Here is a 19287-nt window from a genome sequence, read left to right as displayed (position 1 = left end):
CCAAACGGAAAAGTTAATATATCTTTATTAAATGATATTATAGGATTAAATCACCTCGCGATCCTGAGTGAAGATACGAAAATCGCAAGCTGATTTGCCAAGCCTATAAACCTAGTGAATGAAAATTATATTAATTTTGCAATGTGACCTGGCTTTAATGATAGAATTCAGTGCCCGCATGCGTTTACATCGCTTACATGATTGTAAGTTACACCTGCAGTGATGTGATTGCTGCGCCAATTGTGCCAAACTGCGCCAAGGGGCTCACCCTGCTACATCCTGCTACATCTTGCCAAAATATGGCTAATCTGCGCCAAGCCTGCTCGAAAGGTCCAATTTCGGTCGCCTTTCAAAACCGAAACTAAACTGAGAACCGTAATTGAGCATGCGTGAGCTATAGGTGGCGTAAGCGGCCGCCCGACCCAAACTACCCAGCATCAATCGTCCACCTGATCTTGCATGGTTCGAGCCGCCGTCTCGCGTTTCGCGCCCTCGCTGCCAGGGTGGGGTGGAGGGGGGAGGGAGGGAACAGGGAAAGGGAACGCGGCGCAAAGCGTGGGCGGCCATGTTAAAACCGCTTACGTTGCCAGCATAGGTTTTGCAATGAAGAAGTTGCTGCTATATACGGCTTACTGAGTTTTACTTTCTTTTTCGTTTTGGAAAGAGAATGCATTGTTGTGTTATATAAGTCTTCCTGCATACAGACAACCGAGTTCAATTATATTTGTTTTGTTTACTTTGTTTGAAACCCTAAAAACGGATTTTTGACGACTTATTGCTTCCATCATTTTGGAGTACGCAAGACAGTTATCTCGCTGCTCTGGTTTCGGTTACAAAAGCAAGGCAAAACGCTCGTAGCTCCCGCCCTCAGTACACGTTGGACACCTTCCACACTTTGACACCGGATAACTGGATGGACAAGGATTTAGATTTACTTCAGAGGTCACTTTCGCCGATTCCTCACCGTCGAGCAGCCGGATCAGCTGGCGGCAATCCGCGGATGAAAAGCTTGAGCATCAACAGCCTAGAGCAGGGAGGGGTCTCAAACACTCGGCCCGCGGGCCGCACGTGGCCCGTGATTCGCTGCGACACGGCCCGCAGGCAACCGGCTACGAGTCGCGGTTCCCATGTCTCGAGCGCTAAAAAAACTATGCGGCTTCGTGATCTCTTTTCGCCGATTCATTTTCGCACGAAAAGTAGTCCTGCTCTTTTAACAAATTCACATAATTTATACTTATCTGTGTTTATTTGCCCTGTGTTTCGCTTTATTTTTTTGCTTCCCAGCTTTTCTGTAATGTACAACTGTTCCGCTACCAGGCCGCAAGCGCGAGGTTTTTGTTGAAGGGTGCATCTCGGCTGCGCAAACTTTCGATCAGCCGGATCAACAGTCAAAAATAAAGCTACGAGCTCGGGATCCTCGCCTTCAAAAAATGTCACAATTAAAAAACAAGTATTTGCTCAGTGTTGTAATAAAAAGCGTAAGGAAAGGAAGAACTGACAAATTAACCGATTTTTTTTTTTTAGAAATATGTTTAGAGCTTGGGAACGACAGTGTACATCTTCCCTTGTTTTATTAAAAATGGCAGCACGTTGGCCGGGGCGGTGTCATTTTAGTTCTAGTTATCACATCACGGCAGGGCCCAGAGTAGTCATAAAACACATGAAAGCGAAAGACCTCACTGGCACAACTGTGATTTTACAAAAAGCATAGAGAGTGAGATCTCTTCTCTATGAAATTTTATGCCCCCTCCCCTCCCTCTCCTCCGGCTTCCGTTTCCTCGCGACATTTCCGGTGTGGGCTATTTGAACCCCACACTTGAATGAGTTTGAGACCACTGGCCTAGAGCCACTACAACAGCCCAAGTTAACTGAGTGCCGATGCATTCGATGCGGGCTTCTGTCAACCGGTAACCCAGCACAAACCGTGAACGTTCCAGCTCTTCGTCATGACACGGCGTTGCAGAAAGCAGGGTAAAATACAACTACACGGACCACCGAATCAAACGCACTGTTATCGTAAATTTTGGCATGTGATTGTGCCTTTGTAGAGGATCTTATTCGTTTTGCTGGAGAGACGCAAAAGATTGGCATAACAAAATCGTTCGCATGTTCCGCATACCTCGCAAAAACACTTACCCAGTCATCTTGCGAAAAGCGCGAAACACGGAGTCCGCACCGTCCTGACTTACCAGTCTTTTACCTGCTTTAGAGCAGTTTGTACCTGCTAGTAGGTATGCCTACTGAAACTGCAACTTGAAACTAGGGGCAGTGCCAGAAAGAAAAGAGACAAAGTTGGGAAAGCTTGTTCGCTCTCCACAATTTTTAAACTCTCAAGTGATTGTACCATAATATATTCACCAACACTCCTTCCCAAAATAAAGAATCACTATGTTCACTACGTAAAAAATGATCTCACACTCTAAAAAAAAAGGGAGGAGAAAGGGAGGAAAAGAACGATGTTCCTCCCTGTCGCCAACGGAAGGGAGGAAATTGCCCTTGTTCCTCCCTTTCACCGATCCACACGCAGCGCGACCTAGCGGCGCTTGAAAAAGGGACGAAAATTCCTCCTCTATATTCGTGGCGGCAGCGGCGGTCGAACCGCCGCTGCCACCGCAAACATGTTTAATGGCAGTGACGGCAACTTGAGCGCTTGGTAGCTTGGTTGCCGTCACCTCCGCGAGAAACGTATACTCTTGAAATAAAGCGTACGTACCATACAGCGAAAGGTAATCCGTGAGGCGTTTACTTCAGTTCTGTATAAAACAGAACAGCATATCCAGTCGATAGGAACGAGCACTGCGTTGCGGCGAGCGACTCCGTCCGACACACGCTGTAGTCCGTCCACATCGGAAAAACGACCGACTTGCGGGAACACGCGTTTTTCAAAAACCATATCCCCGCACAAGAAACGACACTGCAATGACGATTCGGGGAAGGGACGAGGCAACGGATCCGGAAAGCAAGGTCAACTATGCATTCGGGAAGAGTCCACTTGGAAGAAAGGGTAGTACAGACATTCCATTCTCTTTGCGGGGCAAAGTGCGGGCGGAGGGCAGATCCGCGGGCTTGAAGAAACTCATGATTCGACAGAGCCAACGGTTCACCGCTGCTTCTTTTTAGCTTGCGCTTCGCCCCCATCTCCTGCTACATGTCAAAACTCGCACTAAAAAAAAAAAAAAGAAAAACTCAGTTTTTTACGTTTTTTTTTTTTAATTCGGCTGGCTTAGTCTATTACCACCAGATCCCTTTTGTGTCGCGAAACGAGCGCAGCTAACCCGGCGTCAACAACCTGGATCTCAAACTCGTCGCAAACGTACTGGACGTACTTATAAAGGAAGCAAACATGAACACAAGCACTCGATAATAAATTTAAATACTATTTAGATAGAGACATTAATAGGAGATTACTAACAATTGCTTTACGAACCTCTATTTTAGCTTTAGTGTCCGAAAGAGTTCCGTTGCGTTAGCTCTCGGAACGCTATATTCTGCACAGGGCTGCAAACGTTCTACTTGAAACGAAAACACGGCTCCGCTACGGTATATATCGCGGAAGCCATAACGGATCGCGTATGGAGTTGCGGGAGTGACTAAACGATCTATTAAAACTCTCAACACGGGCTTTTTAACTTTCTTATTCGGGCAATGTGATGTTTTCAAGCGGTTCCATTATATCACCAAAGACAGTCTTATTTTAGTTGTCTGCTGAGGATACCAAAGTCATGATTCGTGGGCCTTTATCACGCCCGGCACTTACTTTTTATTGGAAAAACGCTCCAGATTAGTAAATTAAAACAATTCTAAATTTCTGTAACACCGGCGACAAAGCACGAACCAAGATATCTTCTCTGCTGTTTCAAGAAGTCTTGTTAAAATCAGTAATATTGTTTGTTTGAAAATCCCTTGAACTTGTGCAACAATTAAATGATTAATTACCCCACCAAAACTGAAAATAATTACACTGGCACTGAACAACGCAATCAAGCAATAGCTTGATTGCAATGTTTAGCACAGCATTTCAGCACTGCATTGTCAAGATAATTCATCGAACTTATTCAGAAGAAAATTATTTAATTTTAGTTAATTAGCCGAATGATCTACATTTGCTTTGCTCGGGGTGTTGAATTAAGAGATGGGGGCTATTGCACAAGACAATTAAAAAAATGTATTAAGTAAGAGTAATATTTACTCCACCTTTCCGTGTTTATGTGCCAAATGATAGCAGTCACCGAAAAAGTCGGATTCAAAAATAAGACTGCCATATATAGAGCTAGTGGGAACTTGGTGTACGTAGAGAGACGAGGGGGCCCGGTGTTGCTGCGTTGTTGCTGTTGTGTGCGTGGTTGATCTGCGTGTGTTCCGTGTATTCTGTATGTTCAGTGATGTATGTGCATCTCAACTATGTAGCGTTCGAAAGTCGGCGAAACCTAGAAAAAAAAAACGCCTCTCCGACCTTTTTTTTTTCCCCCGTTTTCAGCGCCATCTGTTGAAAGCTATATCACTTACACGAGGGGAGGAAGTTTCCTCCATTGAGAGAAAAAAAGGTGGCACTTTTCCTCCCTTCTTAGGGGAACAAATTTCCTCCCCGTTTTGTAGGAGGAAATTTCCTCCCTTTATAGAGCAATATAAGGGACATGCGAGTTCCTCCTTTAAGGGAGGAAGTACTACTCCCTTTTTTTTTAGAGTGCAGTTCATGCATCTGTAGGCAAGTAGGAAACGTTGCCCTAATTTATTCACACCGAACGACGAGCGCAACAAACTCACACGAGATTTACAGGAGAATATCGGTGGTGACTTAAGTTTCCTCAAAATTATGTACAACCGGTCCTTTGCAGGACCGAATCCTCTCCTCGAGCGGTGTGCGTCGCGCTGTGCAAACGCAGTAAAACACGAAGCATAAATACGGCAGATTTAGGACAACTATCCCGAGTCGATTGTTCAATTAAAACGACGTAATTTTGTTGAAAACGCCCGCAGCTTTTTACTCACGGTATGCGTCGAGAATCTTCCATTTTGAAACGGAACGAAGGAAGATTTACTTTTAAAAACGCTCGCTGCGTCCTCCCGGACCAGCTGACGACGACGGAAAAAGTCATATTTGGGGGTTTTATGTGCCAAACCAACGACGGGCATCTGGCACGCCCCAGCGGAGGACTGAGGATTAATTTCGACCCCCTGGGGATCTTTTGACGTGCAACCGAAAGCTTGGTTACACGGCGTCTTCTCCGCAGTACTGAAGACGACGGGACTAACCCGTTGAACCTCAACCCCACAATGACCAATTTGCGCTTCGTGTTAGTATGGGCTTCTACGTCCAAGCACCGCACCACACACACCACGAACGTTTCAACTCTTTGTTGCATCGCCCTGTTGCACACACCAAACAGAGCGAGATTGCCGAAGTCACCGCAGCGCTGTCGTGAGCCTTGGCTTGTGGTTGCGCAATCGTACACTCTGTGACTCCCTTCGCTTTCAAAGCCCACACGACGATTACGAATGATACTTTCTGTCTTCCGGGAACATCACAGGGGCACTTCTTTGGTCACGTCTTCGCTACATGAGCTCGCAAACCGCGTCGAACCAAAACAATACCGCCACCTTCTTGAACGTGCGTTGTTGCTAGATTTTCTCCGACCAAACAAAAACAACGAAAGCAAACCGGCTCTAACTTCCAGCGTACATCGGCGTTGTGCCGTGGCTAGATTTTCTCCGTCAGCTCTAACTTAAAGATGACCTACAAATGCAGCAACACTGGTATTAAGTTTTAATACGGCGGCCCCCACGGAGCGGCCGTAAATTCTGAGACGTTGCATGGGAAGCCGCGGCATGTTCCCCCCACTGCTCGCTGCCCTCGTCGTCACAGGAATCTCGTCTCGCGTCTTCTATTTAAACTTTTTTCATCTATAGACACGAGCGTGTGCGGACGCTCCGTCGCTAGTGTGCCGGGCGCCAGCCATGCCGTCACGCTGTGAAACAAAACCACGTTTTTGCCCGGCGAGAGTTACTTTGTGAGCTGAAACGCTCGCGCGACCGCTGTCACCGTGGTCGTGCGACGACGGGTGTTCCCGTCCCCATGTCGCTGCAGATATGGCGCTTTCTAAACTTGTTCATCAACATTCCTCTTCTCGTTCAGATCGTACTATACTACAAAAATCCCTCTTTTACTCAAAGGCTGCTTGTCGAAATATTTATTACCTAAATATCTCTCGGCGGGCTTTCTTTTGAGAAGGACCCCGCTACGTGAAAAATATGCCGCAAAAGAAAGTTGGTGAGAGGAAGTGAGCTAAAACAAAGAAGTCAATGTCTGCACGCTGAACCCACACAGCGCGCCTGTTTGTCTCGAGTTCAGTCGTTGCTCAGTGCGCTCCAAAACATTTTTGACCCTGGCTCGCGATGTCATGCATCAATGTGCTCAGGTTCTGTTTTTCTCTGTATTTAGCTTGTACCTCGTTTGCCAGCTTGGCAAGCACGCGCCGCTTGTCTGTTTTATTGTCGAATGCTGGACAGTTGCATTTTGCATACTATTTTGGGACCCAGTTGGCGACGGAGCAGAGAGGCATGGTTTTGTTTCCGATTGAACAGCCGTTGCGTGACGAAGCACGTGCCCCTGCAAGCCTGCTGAAGTAGCTCTCACGTGCATATGAATATAACTGCACGACAGGGCACCAGCCGGGAAGCTTGCAATCCATTTTTTACGTTCGCTTACTTTTAACAAAAATCTGGCACGTCCGGAACCAGGAACCAGCAAAACGGTAGCGAGCGTTCTTTTCCGATTTTCTCAGCAATGCCCACAACACTGTACACTTGTGGGGTGTCTCGCCAGTAAAAACACAAACAGCGAGTTCCGCCATAACTAGGGTGTGTACTTTCCGGTGTTTATTTGTGAGAAAAATCGGCGGATGTTTTTCGGTGTTTATTTATTTTCAAAACACCGGTGTATTTCGGTGGAACGTCTCACGACGAGGCTAAAATCGGTGAATATCGGTGAAAAAAAGCGATTGATCACAGGCAGAGAGTTCCAGTTTTATTCACATAGTTCATACACTTCTTCTCTAGGAAGCAACTATTTGTCACACTTGGTTATTATAGTAGATGCAAGCATACTTTCATGCTTGCATCTACACGCAAGGAACGTGCTGCCGTCATGGCAGCACGTTCCTTGCGGTTCGCAACCCGCAATTATGAAAACGCACTCTCCTGTACGACACGGACGTTGGCAGTGTCTTCCAGGAACCACAGCAACCTCTGAATACATGGCTTTCACCGACATCACTTGGCCAGACACAATGAGGAAAAGGCACGTGAGAGCCTACCCTCCACTGTGTTAATTTTTCCACAAAAGGGGGCCATGGGAGACACAATAGGGGAAAGGCGTATGAGAGCTTAGCGTCCACTGCGTTCACTAGACGCTTTTGACCCCCAGAAAGGAAGGCGGACTGACGCCACCTGCAAGCCGTGTATAAACACTGGAAGAATGCAGGATCCACGAGATAACACGTTTGACGAACCTCTACGGGGAAAGGGTTTCGCTAGGTCGGAAACTAGCAACGACCGGTGTTTTTCGGTTTTAACCAGGGCGAAAATATCCAACCACCGGTGTTTTTCGGTTTTAACCGATTTTATATTTTCGTCACCGACGGATGTTTATCGGTGTTTTTCGGTTAAAACCGGAAAATACACACCCTAGCCATAACCCAGCACAAAGTGCCCTTTGTTTGTCCAGCACTTAAAACAAATATTTTTTTTTTATCTTTTTATTTTTTTTACGAAAATTTGCTCCAAAAGTCACTTTTTCTGCTCCGAAACACTGTTCTGGCTGCCTCAAAGGCCCATTTTGCTGCTCTAAAACACTGTTTTGGCTGCTCCAAAAGGTGCTCCAAAATGGCTTAGGCATATCACATCACTGCACCTGTCTAGCCGTGTTAGCATTGACTACGTCTACGTAATTTTTATCTGTGATCTGTTTTGCTGTGTCCAATCAACGCGTTTCTCGCCATTTTGTCAAAAAATTTCTGTATAAAATGTGCATTCCTACAGCAATAATTATGTGACTCAATGTTTTCGACTTAATAAAATAACATATTTTTGTATACGTCTTATACGCATACCTCGTGCTATTCCTTACCGATTATTATGCGGTGTAATATTTTGCGCATGTAACAAAGTGTTTTCTAGACCAATTGCTCTGTGCATTTTTTGTTTTAGCTAATAAGACACGCATGCACACTCTAAAAAAAAGGGTATCACCATACACCCTTTTGTCCCATATAATACACCCCAAAACTTCATTTCGACGTACCGAGCCCTATAGTCGAACAGACGGCCCCACATTTTACGAAGGGCTTGATAAAGGTGCGATATAACTTATTAAATTGCTAAAGTACGTATGAAAGACCAAAGAAAGAAAACACGGAGTTTTTGCAGAAGGGCCAAGAAAACTCCGATAATATTTTTTTGTGTTCAGTAATACCTAGATTAGCAATCTTAATAAGTTGTACCACCCGGCTATCAAGCCCCTCGTAAAATTTTGGGCCGCCTGTTCTGTTATAGGGCGCTGTACGTCGAATTGAAGTTTTGGGGTGTATTATATGGGACCAAGAGTGTAATAATACACCCTTTTTTCCGAGAGTGTATTGTTACGACGGTTGATCCACGCACGTTGCCTTCGCTTCGGCGCTTAGGCGCGCGCCCTGGATGGCCTTCCTTTGCGACGTCACAAAAAGAGCGCAACGGCCTTAGCTCCTAAGCAGTATTGGACGGCGCCGAGGCCCGGTGTGCCAGCGACTCGTGCCACTTGAGAGCTCATGCAAGCGCCGACCGGTCGGTTTTTGGTTTTGTTTCGGGAACAAAAGAAAAATACAGAAATGAAGATAGAAAATAAATTGCATTATAGTTTCATGATGCGCCGAATGCGTTTTATAGAAATTACTGTTATATGAAGAAGTTTTCTAATTTACTTTTTACTTGAATGAGAGCGCTCCATCACCGAAGCGCCGCTGTCGGTAGCGACGCTATTTACCACGCCGCCGATGGCGGCGACGCTAATGTGAACGCTGCGAAACACGGACTTGGACCGGTGTTTGGTAAAGCCCCGACTCCTAATGCCACAACAGGGGCATTAGAAGTCAGCAGGAGAGCGCGCATCGAGGAGCCCTGGTGCCGTATTTCCGGTAGCTGTAGAACTTTTGCGGTTTTCGGTGTATTTCCTTTTCTTTTTCGCACATCATTTCTTCATTAGATTGAAAAACTTTTGACAATGTTATAAAATATCATTCCTGATACACAGTACGTACATTTGATGTTGCAGATGCCGCAAATCCTTCGATCGAGTGAAATTCAGTTCCCAGGATTACCTCATAGATGGCGCCAGCGTGCCAGTTTGTCCTCTCGTCGTAAAATATTACAAGAACTCGGTCCCAAGCAGACGGATGTGTGTGAACGGGACCTTACACGCAACGTAAAACCGCAATGGATACTGTGCTGTGTAAATATACACTCTCAGAAAAAAAAGGGTATATCCTTACACCCCTTGTCAGATATACGGCACCCCAAAACTTCAGTTCGACGTAGAGCGCGCTGACGTCGAGCCGTCGTTCCCAACTTTAACAGGCGGCTTGATAGCCGAGTGGTACAACTTATTGAAATAGCTAATGTACGTGTCATTGACTACAAAAAAAGTTATCGCGGTTTTCTTGGTACTACTGCAAGACCTCAGTGTTTCTTTTCTCTAGTCCTCGATACGCACTTTAGCTGCTTAATGAGGTATAAGGTTCGGAGTTTTCGGTTTAAACCGATAAAAACCGATAAAAGTACGCCGTATTCAATTTCGGAAATTCGGTTTTAACCGAAAAAGGTCAGTTTTTAGGTTCGGCATTTTCGATTTAAATCGATAAAAACCGATAAAAGTACGTCGAATCCATTTTCTGAAAATCAGTTTTAACCGGAAACGGTCACTTTAACCTTCCAGTCGTACCGCAGAGCCGTGGCGAAAAAGTGGAACGACGGTGTCTATCGAAACGTTTCCGAATGTATGGGATACACGGATGCCAACACGACGTTTTGGTTAATTGTGCGCATCATCGATCGGAACGCAAAGTCCGAAATGCCCCATGACTTCGCCATGTACGGGCGTGTTTTCAAACTCGTTGTAAGGAAGGCTGACTTGATGCAAGCTCTGCATGTTGTGTTGTGCTTTAAAACGTCGCACCGTGTCTCTTTTGGTGCTCACAATTGGTTGATTGGTCGATTTTGACTCAGGCAGCGCTTCATCATCTCAGCCTGCCAGTGTCCAGTGTTAGCGTTGAGAGGGCATTTTCGAAGATCAGGGTCATATTAACAGAAAAGAAAGAGTGTGGATCAACGAGGAGAACCTGGGAAAGTACATGCGTGTGTACTGTAATAAGATCACGTAATCCTGGGAAACATAAGGTGAAGTTCCATGTTTTTTGAGCATAGGCTTCATATCTGATTTGTTTTACTTCGGTTTTTTTTATTGATTCTTTACAGTTGCACACATATGCGAAATAAAGTGTTCATTTCTTTTTCAATATATTTGTGCCGTTATTAATTGAGTGATAAAAAATATCAGAGCTACAAGGATCATCTGATCCGGTGTCCGTTGGTGTTTATTTTATATACACCGAAAAAAGCCGATAAATTTTGGTGGGCATAAATATACGCCGAAAAAAACCGAAAATTGAATTTTAAAATAAACACCGAAAAAAGTACGCCGAATTTTGAGAAAATAGAAACCGAAAACGCGGAACCCTAGGTATATCTCACCGTTCTCAAGCGCCTCGTAAACTTTGAGGTTGTCTGTTCGAAGTCAGCGCTCTGTGCATCGAAATGAAATTTTGGGGTGTCGTATATAGGTCATGGGGTGTAAGAATATACCGTTTTTTGTTGAGAGTACAGTATGATATCTAGATTTTAAATAAAGTAAGAAATTCCGGCTTACATGTCTCGTCGCTTATTTGGACGGTGTCGCAGACTGTGCTGCCGTCTGAACGAGGCACCGTGATAGACACAGTATATTCTGTCCTAAATTATAAAGTCAGTTCTTTGTAATCAGGCGAAACAAAGAAGGTAGCCGAGGGCAAGTCTAGACTTACATTTCGGTCGTCTGAGGGTCCCTGTACATTATTTTGGTCTTCGTAGTCCTGGCTGTTTCGTTTGCCTCGGACAATTGCATGGAGGCACATTTCCCAGTGTCTCCGAAGCCCTCATCAAATTCGTAGGAACGGTAGATGAGGAAAAAAGCGTCCTTCAGAGTCACAACCTGCAAAAAAAGGCATTGAAAACAATCACTGTCTTGAGCTGCCCCCCAGTCCGGTATTTATACTTCCTCCAACACCCTAAACATTCTGCAGTGTCTGCTCTTCCGCAGAGCACTTAGGAGTGCCATCGATGTCATCTATGAATGACGGAACTGATCATATGTTTAAATCTGAAAGAAGAAAACTGACTGCGCTGTGGCACTGACCTCAATGCTTCACCTGGCTTAATGCCACAACTCAAGACGTTATATTGTCTTAAAGCTTGAAATGTTGTTTGGCGCTGCCCGCCATTCCTAAATTGTGTCTGCTCGTCCGCCCGTCCGTCTGTGCATTTTCCGCCAAATTTAGCGGGAAAGGTGTCGTCACAAGACGTTACCTCACGCCACGTGACCTACGCTCTTTGTGGAAATCGACGGCACAACGCCTATACGTCAACTAAGTTTCCCAGCTAAAATTAGGGCGAAAAATCACGTCTTATGACCTAGACACCAATCCAGTTTCCCCGCTAAATTTGGAGGGAAAATATAGTCATGTGACACACCAAATACCTCACCTACTCCGTATACACATCATGAATAGACCGATCTCACTAAGCTGTCAGCGCTTCCGTGACGCCGCCATAACTTTAGTTCACAGGAGGCAGACAGCAGTGCATGGGAGGGCTCGTGCCGTCTTGTGCTCTACACGCGCATAGCCCTTTCGGGGTTGTCGCACGTGCAGAAAGACTAAAGTTACCTTAATGCATGGCGGCAGCGGTGGCGTAGTCAAACTGGCTGGAGAGATCGATCTATTATAGGACCTTAAAAATGAAGGTCGCTGCAGACTTAAAAAAAAAAAAAAGTTCCTTGTGCCGGAACATGTAGTCTTGAGCTTCAGAGACATGGGCCGAACGCGCCCCGCCACTGGACTCTGTCGTCTGCATCGCCGTCCGCCGTTGACCATGGCAAGAGTTTAGCCCCATATTGTTTTACGTAAAGGGAGGTGCGCCTCGTAATTTCACAATGTTAAATCCAACTCTAAAATACACCGTTAACGACAAGTGTAGGTTGCTAACTACAGACGACGATTTTTACGGCCTATTTTAGGTTGAGCCTCCGCATCTTAGACACGCTATACATTGTGAGTCAAAAACGCGCGAACAGGATCACTCTGACAATTTTACTTTGAATTTTTTACTTATCTCTCTTATTTTCTTTAGGATAAAGTATTTAATTTTTTTCCAATATTGTTCACCTGGGGGGTACAGTCTGTATATAATTTGTTGGTCTAGTAGTTTATAAAGACACTTTTTACAGCGCTTCAAACATGTTCTAAGGTCAAAAGTTTCGAAACTTCAACGTCCGAATAAAAACACCCATCTTTGAACTAAAAAAAATAAAAAATTAGGTGAAACATTTTAAACCACATCGTCGTGTTTTTAATGAAAGGCATGTTGCATTACTTTGTCTCCGTCTGAAATATTGCCGCGCGCAAGGCTGAGAAAGCAACGCTCGGTCACGGTCCTCCAGAAAGTTCTGATTACAGATCGCGGATCATCCTTCATGGCACAACTGACCCAAGAAATCTTCCGACTCAGTCACACCAGCCATCGTCGTACAACTGCGTACCATCCGCAGACCAACGGGCTGACGGAGCGACTCAACAAGACAATCGCCGATATGATCTCTATGTACGTCGACGTAGAGCACAAGACGTGGGACGAGGTGCTGCCCCACGTCACGTTCGCCTACAATACGGCGGTTCAAGAGACCACTGGATTCACCCCTTTCCAGCTGGTACATGGTCGGAAGGTAACGACCATGCTGGACGCCATGCTGCCCCATGAGCCATCTGACAACGAGAGCGACGACGCCCAGGCGGTTGCTCAACGCGCCGAAGAAGTTCGCCAGCTCGCCCGACTCCTGATTCAAGACCAGCAACGCGTCGACGCCGGCCGCTACAACCTTCGTCGCAGGGACGTCCACTTCCAGCCCGGAGATAGGGTGTGGGTATGGACGCCCATCCGTCGCCGCGGCCTCAGTGAGAAACTGCTGAAACGGTACTTTGGACCATACAAGGTACTTCGTCGCCTCGGCGAGCTGAACTACGAGGTGATGCCCGACGGAACACGAACATCGTCACGCCGCCCACCACGACCTGAGGTCGTCCACGTCGTGCGCCTGAAGCCGTACTACGCTCGATAGGACTGTGGACCTTTTGTGCTCCAAAAGACTCTTTAGTTTATCGTTCTTTTTTATTTTGATTTGTTTTACACTGCATCGGGGCGATGCACTTTTAAAGGGGGGAGTAATGCCGCGCGCAAGGCTGAGAAAGCAACGCTCGGTCACGGTCCTCCAGAAAGTTCCCGTTTATTCATGTACCGCACGTAACTTCTATCATTTATCCCTGCTTTTGTTTTCTAGAAAGTGCGTGTTCATTCTCGCCCCGATCACGCGACGCTCGAACCGCTTTCGCCCAATCTTCGAGATAGCGGCGCACTCTAGATAAGAGGCCGCCCGCGACCTTGTCGAGTCAGTCTCGCCCCAGCGCTCGATTCTGCTGACACGCCGACTTCGACGCCCGCGACGCTCTGCTTTCTTCTGTTTCCTTCTTTATTTTTGGCACAAGTTCGCCACATTAAACGTTTATTTATTTCTGTTTATTTCTTGTTTATTGGTCACGAATCACCACCCGTGACATTCTAGAAAACAAAAGCAGGGATAAATGATAGAAGTTACGTGCGGTACATGAATAAACGGGAACTTTCTGGAGGACCGTGACCGAGCGTTGCTTTCTCAGCCTTGCGCGCGGCAATATAGCGCTTGGAAACGGACACATTTGGCTACATTGACATTTTACCCAGTATTTTAAACAGTCTGTTGAGGCAGGACACCTCCAGCACCTCTTCCGGCAAACGCTGCTTCAGATATTCAACGATGGATTCTGTAAAAGGAATGTTGACGTGTGCGCAGAAATATGAGTTGGCTGTCTGTGGAGGGAATTTTCCGCAGAACCTTTGTCGTTGCACCAGATGAGGCACATCTAATTGGGCTCCCGGCTCCCATGCTCTCGGCATTGTCTTCTGCATGTGTGAACATTTCTTGAAAGTCTTCTCGACGTTCAAAGGGTTCCACTTTTCGCTCAGGATGACGATCGGGTCTTTTACGATATCCGAGGCACTGTTCATTTCGACATTCGGCTTTTGGAGCAGCCAACTCAGGGGTAGTGTGACTGAGGGAACGTCGTAGAGAGCTAGGGTGGCAATGACGAAGCCGGCAGCCTGCAGGACTGAGCTAAGCAGGTATGTTGCCTTGGCTGCCGGGCTTTGTTTTCGCCACTAGAAAACCGTTTCTAATGTCTGTGCGATAATTCTCAGTCTCTCTCTGAACTGTAAAACAGCTTCGTCACTTCCGACCCAATGTGTGTTGAGTGGAACGCCAACTTGCCATCTCACGTTCTTAACTTCGAAGAAGCACCACTCTCCCTTGGCCGGTACAATTTGCGTCTGGTGAACTTGTACACTAATCTCTGGCCTTTTTTATTTATTTTTTATTGAGATATCAAGGACGTTGTTAAGGAAAAAGAGTCGACCGAATCCATTGTCCCGCTTCGGCTCCGCTAATCGCCACTTTCAGGATTTTGCTTTTATCCCACTTATCCGCGTAAAGGGGGGAAGGGGGGGGGGGGGGGGCGCCCCCGCTCCTCCCCCCTATCCTTCCATCTTTGCCCCTTACCCCTAAATCCACCCCTGAACATGTGACATCTCGTTCCACGTGATAGCCATGCTCTTGACGGCCCGAGGTCTCTGCTGCCGGACGGAGCAAAAGTTTCGGTTTCGACTTCTGCTCGTGTTTAAGGTTAAATTTAAAAATATATATCCCATTGTTTGCGAAGCAAATGCCGTAGTGTCTTTTACTAGGGCTTTTTAAGGCAAAATCACTCATTATTCCGATGTCTTCGGAATTGAGCGGAGTTGCCCATTAAAGGGAAGATGGGGAACTTCTGTATTTGAGAACAAAATACTCGGGAATTGCGTTCATTTGGCCTTTAAAATAACAGATACCACAATTATGTTTCAATGCGACCCGCCGGAGAGCGTCAAAATAGGGCTGAAGCCCCGCCTTCCTAGCCTTGGGCAGCCAAAAGATCCGTCGATGACGTCGCGTACAACGACTGTCCTTGGCGCGTTTTCTCGCGTTTAACAATATTTCTGCAGCAAATGGTTTAGATATTCGGGTTCCCGGGGTAAAAATACACTACAATTCACTTCTAACTCATTTTTGTTTCAAGAAGCTCAGTAGCTTCCCTTTAAGTTCGACCGCAGCCAACACTTTGATTCGACGAAGTGAATAAATAAGCGCCAAAAGCGCATCATCACGGCGCTGGTCGCCTTTATAAGCTTACTATTACCGTGTAAACCAATCATGCGAAATTAATGCTGCTTAATACTGTGCTATTTTTATTTTGTCCGTGATTGGTTCAACCGTTATTGGAAAACGCAGAAAGACAACGAGTGCCGTGACAATGCACTTTTGGCGCGGTATGATTGGCTCCATTGGGTCGTGGCGTTTGCCGCGGGCGGACCCAATGTGAAACGGTATATAGAAAGGAATGGGAAAGCGTGTTTATTGCTGGACACTGCTGCAAGTTTCAACGCATTAGGTCTGGTTCAGAACGGCCAACGTTCTTAATGAGAAGGAGGCCACAAGACTCTGCTGCTGCTTTCCGTATATCAAAGTGATGCACAACGTTTAATATCGCGGTTTCTATCTAAAACGAGAAGCCCGCAAACGCACCTATACGCCTCGCAAGTGGGCTCATTTTCGTCTTCTGCGCATGAGAAAGGAAGTAGCGGTGACGTCAGAACGCCGAGCCCTGATTGGCTGATCGCGACCCCCTATCTGAGCGTCGTCTGCTCCTTTGCAACGTCGTCTGCTCGCAACGTCATCTGCGTCTGTCTTAACTTTCCTGCGACTTTCGGAACTCGAGCGAGCTTGACTTTGCCTTTCAGAGGGGGCAGACGAAATAACTGGAGCGGTACGTTGTTTTTGTCTAACAACTAGCAGACGCGCATCAAGGAGGGAAGTCAAAGGACTGACTGGCGAGGTGTCCCGAGGCGCCGAGGGGCCGAGGTTTGTTTGCTAAGAACCGAGAGTGAGCGTGTTAGTGTCCGCAAGTTCCCTCCCAAATACTTTTTTCCTCCTTTTGTGTGCGGCGAGACCCCTCATTCTTTAACGCGTCGGCGGGTTGGCGCAGTTAACGTCGTCTGCTTTACGTCTGTTAGTCAAAGCGATGGCTCCTTTACCTTTCCTGCGTCTGTCGGAGATTCACGGCTTTTTCACCGGCGAGAGTCACCGTTGCCTCGGGAAACAAGGAGATAACAAGAGGAAGAAATTGACCACTTAATCTAAAACTGAGGTCAGCGATCAAAGTATAATACGGGAAGGGTTCACAAGGGCCGCGCGGGCATATTCCATTTAACACGCCAGCCGGTCGTGGGCAGACGGTCCCCGAGTCGCGAAGTGCCTGCTAGGCCTAACCGCCGTGCTCGCTTGGTCACGTTCGGTGGAATCGTGGCCGCTGGAGCTTTTCCCGGGTGTTTGTGGATCCATCGTTTTTGTTCGTCGTGGTCTGTTTCAAGTATTTTTTACTTTTTTCTTGCTGCTTGAAGTCGGGACGCGTGAGAAGCGCACGTAGAAAAATAAACGTCCGTGGGTCGTCGCGACCGCGACACTGTCGGCCATGCTGATTTGATCGTAAGAAGTGCGTAGACAGCTTCGGAGCTGTCGTAGGATTTCGTCGTAACCTGCGCAAAACTTACGAAAATTTCGTTTCGTGAATACGAATTTGTTCTTAAGTTATGTCTTACGCACATTTTTGGCGTAAGATCGTCTCGTGAATGTGGCCTCTGCACTTCCGAAAGCCGCAGGAAAGGTGAGACAGACGCAGATGACGTTGCGAGCAGACGACGCTGCAAAGGAGCAGACGACGCTCAGATAGGGGGTCGCGATCAGCCAATCAGGGCTCGGCGTTCTGACGTCACCGCTACCCCCTGCGCAAGAAGCAGACGAACTTGCCCTCCGCATAGGTGTTTTTCGGGCGCCACAGGAGGGCTGAACAGTTCTCGCACTGTATGACCGAGTTCCGCTATAGCGACAAACGTACACAAACAAGAACTACATGTCTAAAACACATGCAGCATGCTCGAGAAAGAACCTTTGGCAGACGTTTAGTTGTTCGGTGCTAGTGAAGCAAGCACGAGTGATTGCAAGCCTGCAAAAGATGCCCTCGCCTGCATGATGCTCGTGTTTGAGCATAGACTCCTTTATTCTACAAAGCATGTCAAATCGCGAAAGACACTCGTTTGAGGCTTGCACTGTCGTCTCTTTCGGTTTGTCGCTCTAGTGGGACTCGGGCATGAATGACACGTTTTAGAAAAATAAACGAAGAAGAAAAGGAAAAACAAAGAGCAGGTTCAACCGCACAGCAATTTGCAGATCCTGCACGTTTCTTAGATAGGCAGCAGAATACCGAAAATGGGCTTCATGGTAATTCAGTGAAATCAAGAGACCATCAGAAAAATTTTGGGCTGGGATAAATAATCTTAGGTTGGAATGTCACTAATCGCATATCGTTCAGTGGGTCAAATTAAAAAGGTAGAAAATGAAACCTGCTTTTCGGTATGAAAATTTGAACATATACCGGACTATTTTGTACCTTCTTTCCTTTGAAAACTTTCCACCTTTTCACTGTGCTACATCCGCGGTACCCAAAGCACGCCAGCCTACACCAGCTCAGGCATTGGACACGAGCACTACGTCACTCGAACGTAGGCGCTCGTCAACAATCAATCCGTCGACTAATATTTGAATTCGCGTTCGTGGCCAATGATTACCGTGACTGCACTTATCGTCGCTTGCGAATGACACGTTCCATGGTTTGCTTAAAGAGGAAGGTGGAAGCTTGGAGCCATCGTCCCAAGCACGTCACACACCACGTGATTTCTCATTTCGCTTTCCATGGCCTCTTTATGCAGCTTTATTGTGATACGTAAGTAAAATAACGGAAATTATATAAACTACAATTTTAAATCCGAGTAACTATACTATAAACGGCGAAGCTACTGAAAAATCTAAAACGGTATTTTGAACGTTAGGACTTTACGAAACATATAGTTTCAAAAACTGCATGTGTTTTGAAGGAAAAACGAGAATCAAGCATTGTTATAGTCAAGTAATCCTTTCCCAGTTCTTACCCTCCAGGCGTCCACAGGTGAACCGTTTGACGAGGTCTCCTCAGAGCCAACTCTGGCGATGGCGGCCACAAGGCTAGCAACCACAAGTAGTGTAGGATACATCTTGAGTTTGTCAGCTCGACCAGAAAGGGAGATGTAAGTTAAATAGAAAACTGTTCGTTGGTCATAAAGTTTCAATATGAACTAGCACACGTGTAGAAAGAAACGAGTGGTCAGGATATTGATGGCTCACCTTGGCAGATAAGTTGCTTCTTCGGATCTCTGGTCAAGACTGACTCTGCGTGCGAGGCAAAGCTGCTTTTAGAGGAACCTTTTGGTAGTAGGTCTGAGATGATCATTCCTTTGATATTTCGTTGGTAACAATTCACTTGATTTCTTTGTCGAAACATTTTGCTTGATTTTTATTTCGTAACATTTCTCTTTGTGTTTCGCAGTATTGACGTTTTTCTTGATCTTGAAAGGAGGGACAATGAAGACGGTTTGGAAGGTCAGTTTAACAATTGAAATACACTATAAAAATGGCCTTGATTTTACAGCGATTTTTTTATAAATATGAACGAGTCCTCAACGTCCACGAAAAAGACGTAGTTTCCGCCGGGAGCGCAAGAAAACAAACAAAATGCGGGCGGTAAGAAAGCGTCCCGATTAGCTGCTGCTGGGAGCACGTCAACCGAATGACAACCTTTAGCAATTCGATCGCGTTTCGCGCTTTGGCTGACCTTGGGCGCCTTGGCGTTGCTGCCGTGTTGCTATAAAAAACGACTCCAAACGCGTGGA

At 46.4% G+C, this 19287-nt stretch overlaps 1 protein-coding gene across 1 annotated transcript in view; it reads right to left on the bottom strand.

Moving 5' to 3' along the window:
* The window catches only part of LOC115321014, a 44165-nt gene extending 25553 nt beyond the window's left edge, over window positions 1-18612 (bottom strand). Inside the window, exons 1-4 of the mRNA XM_040216487.1 lie at window positions 18511-18612; window positions 11112-11278; window positions 10958-11040; window positions 78-89 (exon numbers count right to left, since the gene is read on the bottom strand). Coding sequence (XP_040072421.1) covers window positions 78-89; window positions 10958-11040; window positions 11112-11278; window positions 18511-18612 — 364 coding nt within the window. The remainder of the gene's footprint in view (window positions 1-77; window positions 90-10957; window positions 11041-11111; window positions 11279-18510) is intronic.
* Window positions 18613-19287: the final 675 nt, after the last annotated feature.

The sequence above is a fragment of the Ixodes scapularis genome, unplaced genomic scaffold (genome assembly GCF_016920785.2).
Source record: "Ixodes scapularis isolate PalLabHiFi unplaced genomic scaffold, ASM1692078v2 PGA_scaffold1__304_contigs__length_218370807, whole genome shotgun sequence".
Classification (NCBI taxonomy): Eukaryota; Metazoa; Arthropoda; class Arachnida; order Ixodida; family Ixodidae; genus Ixodes; species Ixodes scapularis.
The sequence above is the reverse complement of the archived record's forward strand: the minus strand, read 5'-3'. Positions and strand labels throughout refer to the sequence as shown.